Source organism: Pantherophis guttatus, chromosome 16 (assembly GCF_059756535.1).
Source record: "Pantherophis guttatus breed Tessera chromosome 16, ASM5975653v1, whole genome shotgun sequence".
NCBI classification, from domain to species: Eukaryota; Metazoa; Chordata; class Lepidosauria; order Squamata; family Colubridae; genus Pantherophis; species Pantherophis guttatus.
In genome coordinates this window covers 5,981,933-5,992,492 of record NC_142078.1, presented here as the reverse complement: position 1 = coordinate 5,992,492, position 10,560 = coordinate 5,981,933, and the positions used below count along the sequence as shown (strand labels likewise).

Below are 10,560 nucleotides of genomic sequence, written 5' to 3'. Positions count from 1 at the left end.
TAAAATAAAATAAAATAAATATGCAATATCATTTCAATTTTTCTTTTTTTGGATTAACCCACTTCCCTCCCTTGTAAATTCAAAGGCATTTGGTTTTGTTCCTCCCCAGTTTCCAATTTTATTTTATTTTTTTAAAAAGGCTTTTAGGAAAATCAAGAGAGAGGGAGTGAAAAAAAGAGAGATTTGAGAGAGATTGGCAGGGTGCAGTTCTAACTTGTGCAAGGAGGGAGGAAAAGAGCGAGCAAGGGAGGCGTTGGTGGGTGGGTGAGTTGGGTGGCTGTGGGAGAGGAAGAGAGGCAGGACAGAATTGATGATGACACATCATTTGCAAAACTTCTCTTGGCCGAATCGGGGAGGGAGCCAAAAAAAACAGAAAAGAAATGGCTGAAAGCCAGAAGAAAAGAAGCGGCTTTAAAAGTAAGTGTGGCATCAGGTGGGGGAAAGAGGGCAAGCAAATTTGATGGCTGGGTCATCTTTGGGCAGGAAATGCCCAAGGGGACCAGGTGGCACGTCGTGCGCTGAGTGGCTTCCACGATGCTGGTTGCCCCCCCACTACTCCAGCAAAATTCTTGGACATCAATTAATTGGCCAACTTTCTCCCCCCCCCCACTATTGATTTTAATTGGGTTGTTTTGAATTGTGCCCAAAAATATTTAATTTAATTCCAGCAAACTGACCTGGCCTAACTCTCCTCTTTTAAATTTTTTTAATTCGTGATTTTATAAATTGGGTGTTTTAATCTGTGTTTCGGCCAAAATATTTAATAATTTTAAGGGATTTTTCATATTTGTATTATCTGTATTTTATCTTGGCTGTTCCCCGCCCTGAGTCCTTCGGGAGTAGGGCGGTATAGAAATTTGATTAAATAAATAATAAATAAATAAATAAATTATTTTTAAACTGTTTTTAAATTTTGTATGTTCTGTTTTATTCTGGCTGTTCACTGCCCTGAGTCCTGCCGGAGAAGGGCGGTATACAAATTAAAACAAACAAATAAATAAATATTGTGTGAATGTTCAAAGGGGGGGGGAGAGAAGAGAAGGAGAGTTAGAGAAAAAAAAACCCCACATTTTTGCAATTTTTTTTTTAAATTTGATTTATATGCCGCCCTTCTCCGGAGACTCAGGGCGGCTTACAGTGCGTTAAGCAATAGCCTTCATCCTTTTGTATATTTTATACAAAGTCAGCTTATTGCCCCCACAAACTGGGTCCTCAATTTACCTACCTTAGAAAGGATGGAAGGCTGAGTCAACCTTGAGCCTGGTAAGATTCAAACCTGCAGAAATTGCAGGCAGCTGTGTTAATAACAGGGTGCATTAAACCACTGTACTGCCAATTTTGGGGATAGTGCAAAGGACTTGGGAAGGCTTGGGCTGCAGCTTGAATTCCCCCCCCTCCCCGAAATTTGGCATTTGGATTGCTCAGCTCCTGCTTCGATTGAGTGAGAGAGAAATCCTGATTTAAAGCGCTGCTTTTATGAGCTGGCTGTTTTTAATAGTTGGTTCGGGCGCTAAGATCACCTAGACAAGCCGTTTAAGCAGGGTAAGCAATCGGCAGTCAGGATGTTAAGATTTAAGTTTCTAGCTCTCATGATTCTGGGGGCAAAGCTCTGCCCAGATTTGGGCTGAGCTGCTGTAAAAAGTAAAAATTCAGAATAAATTCAGCTCTTAAGCGTTCGCCGATAATTGTCTTGGCTGCAGGGCAGAAATGATTTAGAATTGGATCCAGTATTTACAATTTACAATTCCATCCAGTTGTGTTTTGGTGTTTTTTTTAAAAACTTTATTTTAGAGCCTGGGGTATTCCTTTCTAAATCCTGTGTGTGTGTGTGAGCTACAGCAGTATTTCTCAATCTTATTCATGGTGTCTTGGACTTCAATTCCCAGAATTCCCCCGTCAGCAGGGGAATTCTGGGAGGTAAATCCATACACCTTCAGGGGCAGCGGTCACCAACTGGCGGTGGTCCACGAGAAAATTTTGGTGGTCCTCAGGAAAATTATTTGCATTTTTTATTTTGCACTAAATCAGAAGTCCTCAAACTACGGCCCCTGGGATGGATACGTGCAATGAAGGTTTGTGTTGCTGCAGAGAGTCTCCCTCTTCGGGGTCTTCTTATGTGGGTCGGAGGGGGGCAGAAATTCCGACTCGGGGTCTGCTTCGGCCTCCTGGTGTGGGGCTTTGGGTGAAGGCTGGAGGGAAGAGCCGCTGGTGGCGAAGAGCCGGAGGGCCTCGTTCCAGTGGGACTGCATCATGGCCTGGAACTGGCTGACCATCTCAGCCCTCTGAGCTTCCAGGCGCCGGTACCTGGCCTTGCACTCCTGCAGGTCTTCCCTCTGCTTGGAAAGCCCATGTTCCTAGTCCTCAGTGAGGTGCTTCTGCTGAGCCTCCTTCTCGGCCAGATCCAATCTGAACTGAGCTGTTTTGCCAACTCTTTTCTCATGGTGGCTGCTTAGCTCCAACAACTGTTGGAGCCCTAAGGAGGCCAGGCAGGCAGGTGAAGAGGGGAGGGAGGAGTAGAGACCGGTGAGGTGCCCCTCCACATGAGTGACATCGAGTTGGCCACGCCCGCCCAGTCACATGACTACCTAGAAACGCCCACCCAGCCGGTCATTAGACAGATCGTATTAGTGGTCCGCGGGATTTAAAATTATGAATTTAGTGGTCCAAAATATTGGGGACCCCTGTTCAAGTGGATAAGGTTGAGAAAATCCCGAGCTGGAAGCTGCCATATAAACGTTTGCCCACAAACTGGAGGCAAGTCCTTGTATGTCAGGAGATTTAAACTGGAGCTGACTTCAGGAGGAGACTGTGCTATTGATTTGCACTCTCTTAAGAGGCTAGTCCACATGGTCCAAAATAAGAGTTGATTGAATGGCGAACCTAGAAGGAATCTGTCTATGGAGATTCTCAGTCCTGTTCCAGGTCATGTTTGTCCCAAAGGAGCCTTGGTAGTACAGTGGTTTAATGCACCCTGTAATTAATTTGCCTGCAATTTCTGCAGGTTCGAATCTCGCCAAGGCTCAAGGTTGACTCAGCCTTCCATCCTTTCTAAGGTAGGTTAAATGAGGACCCAGTTTGTGGGGGCAATAAGCTGACTTTGTATAAATATACAAAAAGGATGAAGGCTATTGCTTAACGCATTGTAAGCCTCCCTGAGTCTCCGGAGAAGGGCGGCATATAAATCAAATAAAAATAAAAATAAAAAATAAATAAAGCTGCTTTTTTTCAACTGGACTTTTTCGGTTTTTCTTTGAAGACGTTTCACTTCTCTTTCAAGAAGTTTCTACCCCTCATCCAAGAGCTGAAGAAGCTTCTTGGGATGAGAAGCGAAACGTCCAAATTGTCTCTTGAAAAAAAAAAAAACACCGAAGAACCTCTCTTCCATCAAATCTGATGCGTGGCTAATCTTAGCGCAATATACGACTGCCAGTTTCTACCTTGTAGTAGCTACAAACAGGGCAGAGGCCTTGCACTTACTGAAAGCAGGTGTCAGCAGAAGGAAGCGTGAAACGGGGAAAACACCACCTACCACCCCCCCCCAGGAAGTGGGCAGATTTTTATCTTCACAACATGCACATCCGTCGCACGCTATTCGTGCTCCACAATCTCTAGGCACTCTAACCCCAAAACAGTGGCTTCCTGTTGTGTTGAACTAACACCCATCCTCCCCAGCCGACCGGGGTTGTGGAGTTTGCCTCCCAGGCAGGATGATGATCTCAAATCTGGGATGAACTGGCCAGACCTTATGCCCGTCATATGAAGCTCAGATGTGTCAAAATGTTGTTCAAAAGCATAACCCCGATTTCAGAGGAAGAATAGAATAGAATAGAATAGAATAGAAACAAGATAGAATAGAAACAGAAAATAAAGTAGAATAGAATAGAAACAGAAAATAGAATAGAATAGAATAGAATAGAATAGAATAGAATAGAATAGAATAGAATAGAATAGAATTCTTTTATTGGCCAAGTGTGATTGGACACACAAGGAATTTGTCTTGGTGAATATGCTCTCAGTGTACATAAAAGAAAAGATGCATTCGTCAAGAATCATCAAGAATAGAATAGAATAGAATAGAATAGAATAGAATAGAATAGAATAGAATAGAATAGAATAGAATAGAATAGAATAGAATTCTTTTATTGGCCAAGTGTGATTGGATACATAAGGAATTTGTCTTGGTGCATATGCTCTCAGTGTACATAAAAGAAAAGATGCATTCGTCAAGAATCATCAAGAATAGAATAGAATAGAATAGAATAGAATAGAATAGAATAGAATAGAATAGAATAGAATAGAATTCTTTTATTGGCCAAGTGTGATTGGATACATAAGGAATTTGTCTTGGTGCATATGCTCTCAGTGTACATAAAAGAAAAGATGCATTCGTCTAGAATAGAATAGAATAGAATAGAATAGAATAGAATAGAATAGAATAGAATAGAATAGAATAGAATAGAATTCAGTGTACATAAAAGAAAAGCTACATTCGTCAAGAATCATAAGGTACAACACTTAATGATAGTCATAGGGAACAAATAAGCAATTGAATCATAGTAGGAAACAATCAATATAAATCGTAAGGATACCAGCAACAAAGTTACAGTCCTACCCTCATAAGTGGGAGGAAATTCACACGCACCTAAAACTACATTTCTCCTCTTGATTTAAATCTTTATAGATTTAAAAAGTTGGGAAAACAAAGTCACGTTTTTATACGCGATACTCGCAGAAAGGTTATCGTGGGCACAAAGAACGAAAGTTTTGGCAATACATATAACAGAGGGATAGTTGATGAAGATGCTTGTACCTGCTGAAGTCATTAGATTGATTAGGTGAAAAAAAGACATTATCTATATTTAATCGGTGGCTGGAAAAACCCCTTACGGAGTTTTTCTGCGGGGGGGAAGAAATGAACTCATGATCTCTGGTTTTGACGATTCTATAGAATTCTTTCTTGGCCAAGTGTGATTGGACACACAAGAAATTTGTCCTTGGTTCATACGCTCTCAGTGTACATAAAAGAAAAGATACATTCGTCAAGAATCATATAGAATAGAATAGAATAGAATAGAATAGAATAGAATAGAATAGAAGTAGAGTAGAGTAGAGTAGAGTAGAGTAGAGTAGAGTAGAGTAGAATAGAATAGAATAGAATAGAATAGAATAGAATAGAATAGAATAGAATAGAATAGAATAGAATAGAATAGAATAGAATTCTTTATTGGCCAAGTGTGATTGGACACACAAGGAATTTGTCCTTGGTTCATACGCTCTCAGTGTACATAAAAAGAAAAGATACGTTCGTCAAGAATCATAAGGTACAACACTTAATGATAGTCATAGGGTACAAATAAGCAATCAAATCATACTAGGAAACAATCAATATAAATCGTAAGGATACAAGCAACAAAGTTATAGTCATGTAGTCATAAGTGGGAGGAGATGGGAGGTAGGAACGGTGAGAAGATTAATACAGTGGTGAAATCCAAATTTTTTTACTACCGGTTCTGTGGGCATGGCTTGGTGGGTGTGGTGTGCCTTGGTGGGCGTGGCAGGGGACGGATACTGCAAAACCTCCATTCCCACCCCATTCCACGGGAAGGATACTGCAAAATCCCCATTCCCTCCCCACTCCTGAGGGAAGGATATTGCAAAATCTCCATTCCCACCTCACTTTGGGGCCAGCCAGAGGTGGCATTTGACGGTTCTCCGAACTGCTCAAAATTTCCGCTACCGGTTCTCCAGAACCTGCTGGATTTCACCCCTGGATTAATAGTAATAGTAATACAGACTTAGTGAATAGTTTGACAGTGTTGAGGGAATTATTTGTTAAGCAGAGTGATGGCGTTCGGGGGAAAAACTGTCCTTGTGTCTAGTTGTTCTGGTGTGCAGTGCTCTATAGCATCGTTTTGAGGGTAGGAGTTGAAACAGTTTATGTCCAGGATGTGAGGGGTCTGTAAATATTTTCCCAGCCCTCTTTTTGACTCGTGTAGTATATAGGTCCTCCATGGAAGGCAGTTTGGTAGCCATTGTTATCCTCCGAAGTCTGTGTCTGTCTTGTTGGGTTGCAGAACCAAACCAGACAGTTATGGAGGTGCAGATGACAGACTCAGTAGTTCCTCTGTAGAACTGGATCAGCAGCTCTTTGGACAGTTTGAGCTTCCTGAGTTGGCGCAGGAAGAACATTCTTTGTTGTGCTTTTTCTGATGACGTTTTTGATGTTGGGTGTCCGTTTTAGAACCTAGACATTTGAAGGTCTCTATTGTTGATACTGTGTTGTCTAGTATTGTAAGAGGTGGCAGTATGGGAGGGTTTCTCCTAAAGTCCACCATCATTTCTACGGTTTCGAGTGTGTTCAGTTCGGAGTGCGTTCAATTTATCTATAGGATAAATTATAGAAAGAAGAAGAGTCACAATATAACTTTAGAAGTAAGTTGGCCACTCTTCCCATAACTGCTGTAAAGATAGACAAAATAAATCTAAAGAAGAAACTTTCTTTTCTATTTTTCCTTCGATCTTTTTTTCCTTCTTCCTTCGATCTTTTTTCCTTCTTCCTTTATCCTACTTGCTACCGATTTTTACTCGTCAACTTTCAACGGAACTCTTATTCAAAAAAGAAAAACCCTGCTAATTTTCTGCATCCTGTTAAGCAGAATTTTTGTTTAAAAAAAAACAAACCTTCCAAATCACGCTAGGAAAAGAGAGCTCTGGGGGAAGGAAAAAATTACCCCAACAATGTGCAGCTTGTTTCCGATAATTAAGAGATAGAAATAGGTTTGGGGGGGAAGCTTGTGGAAAACACACATAGAGAGAGACACACATCTTGCAAATCTCAGCCGGTGTCGTTCCTGGGAATTAAGTGACCCTTGTCGTTTTTATTTCAGAGTTTTTGAAGCTCAAAGGGTTCGGAAGCCTGAGTAACATTCCTCGCAGCTTCGGCTTCCGCAGAATCTCCGTTGCCCCCAGACTCTCCGAGACCCACGGAGGGGGGTCGCTGTCTTCTAAGGGCTTCCTGACCTTCAGCTTCGAGATCACTCAAGACGAGTTGGGTGCTGGGCCCAAAAGCCTGTCGCATTATGCCCGTTCCAGCCACATGTTCACCCACATGGGCACCATGCCCAGAGGCAGCTCAAGGCAGAAGGTTGAGAGACACGGGGAAGAGAAGGCCTTGGAGACGACGTTGCCGAAGACCCCGGAGCTTGGAGACTTGGGGAGGGTTGACGTTCCACAGACAGGTTCTCCATCGTGTGGAGAAGGAGCAGAACCCAACGAGAAAGAGAGGTCGTCTTCTGTAGTCAACGTTGGTCCAAGTGGTCCCTCAGAAGTGATGGTCCAGGCTGAGAAGCCCTCTCAATGTTTCCTTGAACCTGGAGAGGTGTCCAGCCCAGGAACGAAGGAGAAACCAAAGCAGGTAGAACGGGATTGTCTTCAAGGAACAGGTAGATCCTTTGAGTGGGCTCAGGATGACCTAGAGGTCTTCCCCCTAAGTCCGTCTCACTATGCCCAGTCTTGTGACGCCTACAGCCACCTGGGCACCATGCCGAGGGCCCGCGCTGGGCAGTCCAAGAAGTCCACCAAAGAGAAGAAGCCTACGATGGCTCAACAAGACCTCAAGCAAGATCTGCCCACAGAAGCAATTCCGTCCCGTGAGGAAACTTCCAAGGAGGCTAGAAACCAAGAGGCTGCAGAGACAACTTTAGAAGAGGACCTAGAACACAGGTGAGATAGGTGAAACCTTGTTGTAAACCAAGGGCTTGTGTTAATGGTCCATCACACTTAGCTCTCTAATGTCGATCTATCTCCATTTGACAAATCCCCTCACTCTCCCCCAAAATTATGGCCAGGAAGGTCCTCTAAGGATAGTGTATCTCAACCTCAGCAACAGGTGTGAACTTCTCTGGCTAAGGAATCCTGGGAGTTGAAGTCCACCCCTCTAGAAGTTGCTCAACTCTAGATAGATTTACCTGCTTACTGAACTCGTCTGCAGCCAAGAGGAACCAGGCCTACTACAGTAGTGGCCAAAATTGTGGAAACCTTTTGGGGAAAGTGTACTTTTGAGGTTTGATGGCTAATAACACCACTTTTTGGGGGGCAGTTTCCAGATAATCCTAATCCATTGCTAGAATGGCCTGGGAAGAGCTCAGAACTTCACCCTTTAGAGCGCTCCATGGCTTAGGACCTGGTTATCTACGGGACTGCCTGCTACCACCAATAGCCTCCCACCGGCCAGTACGCTCCCATAGAGAGGGGCTCCTCCGGGTGCCGTCAGCCAAACAATGTCGACTGGCGGCCCCGTAGGGGGAGAGCCTTCTCTGTGGGGGCACCTACGATCTGGAACGAGCTCCACCCGGAGATACGGAGGATCCCGGATCTGTGCACCTTCCGTCGCGCGCTTAAGACTTTTTTATTTCATCAAGCTGGCCTGGCCTAAATCTTCTCCCCTTTTAAATGTAAATTTTAATTTGTTTTAAATTATGGAGTTTTTTAAATTCAGCCAAATTATTTAATTCATTTTTAATCTATTTTAAATTTTTGTATTTATGTGTTTTATCTTGTGGCTGTTCACCGCCCTGAGTCCTTCGGGAGAAGGGCGATATAGAAATTTAATAAAATAAATAAATAAAATAAAATAAAAATCTATGGAGCCGACGAAAGAAACTGGTTAGTCAGAAGCAACCCAGTCATAAAACCCAGTTAATAGAAGCCATCATTCAATCTTGGTTTCACATGATAAAAGCTGCAGAACTCAAAGACTTGGTTCACTCCCTGGGAAGACGTTGTAAGGCCGTCATTCATGCTAAAGATTACCCAACGAAGGATTAACTGACATGGGGATCATTTTTGCATATCTCATTTTTTCTATGGGGATCATTTTTGTATATCTCATTTTTTCTATGGGGATCATTTTTGTATATCTCATTTTTTCTATGGGGATCATTTCTGCATATCTCATTTTTTCTACGTGTTTCCCTTTTCGTCTTTATCCCGTGACTGCTATTCTAATAGCAAATCCTTCCTAAAAGTAATGCATTACATCCTTGATTCAATTATCTTTCCATCGATGATATAATTTTAGGGTAAAAAAAAAAAAGTGGTGTTATTAGCTAGTTGTAGAAAATACAACTTTCCCCAAAAAGGTTTCCACAATTTTGGGCACTACTGTGTAGTAAGCAGGAGGAGGCCATTATGTCAGGCAGAAGATGATGGGCAGGTGGGCGGGAGACGTTGCAACGAGTAGGGAGAAAAGGGCACAACCCATCTCACACAAGGGACACAACCCTTTTTGGGTGATGGACAAGAGAAGATCAAGGAACCGGGCAGGGGATTTTTGCCAACCGTTGCAAAAAAAACAACAACAACAACGAAAGAACTTTGGTCTCCTGCCATCAAAATTGTCCTCAACTGCCCCAACTTGGCTGGTGCTTCCATGCTCCAGGTTGTTGATTTAAGGGGTCTTCTCTTACCTTGCTCTGACCCCAGAGATGGACACCCCCCCTTCCCCAATCTCCTGAGAAGCTGTCTCACCCTCGGAAAGGGGGGGGTGGGCTTTGTAAATCTCAGGGGACTGGGATTAGAGAGGGATCCAGACCCAACTGGACGAAGAGGAGGAAGCTCTCAACCTCGGCTGGGCTGTGCATTCCAGGGGAAGAGGGAGGGACGGGGACTTGGGAAGGAGGAGAAACCGAGGCCCGGAGGGAGGGAGGCGCCTGGATGGTCAAGGCTGGCAGAGCAAGAGAAGACGGAGCAGCTGGACGGAGGGGGGCAGCCGGTCTGGTGAAGCGTTGAGAAGATTCCCCACTTCTTCCTCCTCCTCCTCCTCCTCCCCTCTGGGGTGCAACCAGGCAGGAGAGAAGCGATGGCCGAGGTGGGGATGCAATGTCCCAACCTGGATTCCATCAGGTATGGTCAGCGGGAATTCGTTTGGCCGGGATTTTGCGTTGAGGTTCACATCTCAGTTCTTGGTTAGGTTCTTCAGGTGTCGTTCTGGAATCTCAGTTAGATAGACGGGCCGAAAACATCTCAACCAGGGTTTGGCTATGATTTGCAATTGTTGCCACAGTACGACAACAATCCTGGTTTTGCCCATTGTGCTAAACTGTGGAGTTTTTTTTCTTCTTCTTCTAACTATGGGGCATCAAGTCAGTGACATTAGCCAGACGATAATCCAGAGTTTGCAAGCAACAACAGCTGTGTTCTCACAGGGCAGGTGAGGAGATCGTTGTTTTTTTCCCGAGCAAAAACAGCTGGCTTCACAGATCACGCTAAGCCAGAAATCATGGCTTGCGAACCACAGTAACCCGGTTTACATGCCAGGTTGAAAACGAAAGCAAGCGAAGACAAAAAAAAACCCATTGTATTCTCTTTTTCAGCGTTAGTTTTCTGACGTTTCTGACACTTTCCCACTTTTCAAATCTTCAGAAAGTTCCTTGACATCTTTGGTCCATTCTCTTTAGGGCCACTGGTGTTTGTTTTTTTTTTAAATGCATTTTTTAAAAAATTATTTTCTTTTTTTTTTTACCCCCCACTCCCTCTTTTCTCTGCTGGTTTATCACCTCT

At 43.5% G+C, this 10,560-nt stretch overlaps 1 protein-coding gene across 4 annotated transcripts in view; it reads left to right on the top strand.

Moving 5' to 3' along the window:
* Positions 1-216: 216 nt before the first annotated feature.
* The window catches only part of SH2D3C (SH2 domain containing 3C), a 55,499-nt gene continuing 45,155 nt past the window's right edge, over positions 217-10,560 (top strand). The window contains exons 1-2 of one of the 4 annotated variants that reach the window (XM_087879528.1): positions 217-417; positions 6,888-7,722. In XM_087879528.1, coding sequence (XP_087735654.1) covers positions 381-417; positions 6,888-7,722 — 872 coding nt within the window. In that variant the 5' untranslated portion in view covers positions 217-380. Of the gene's footprint in view, positions 418-6,887; positions 7,723-9,637; positions 9,904-10,560 lie in introns of those variants that run through there. The other 3 variants (XM_034438711.3, XM_087879529.1, XM_034438712.3) reach the window with 3 other exon arrangements.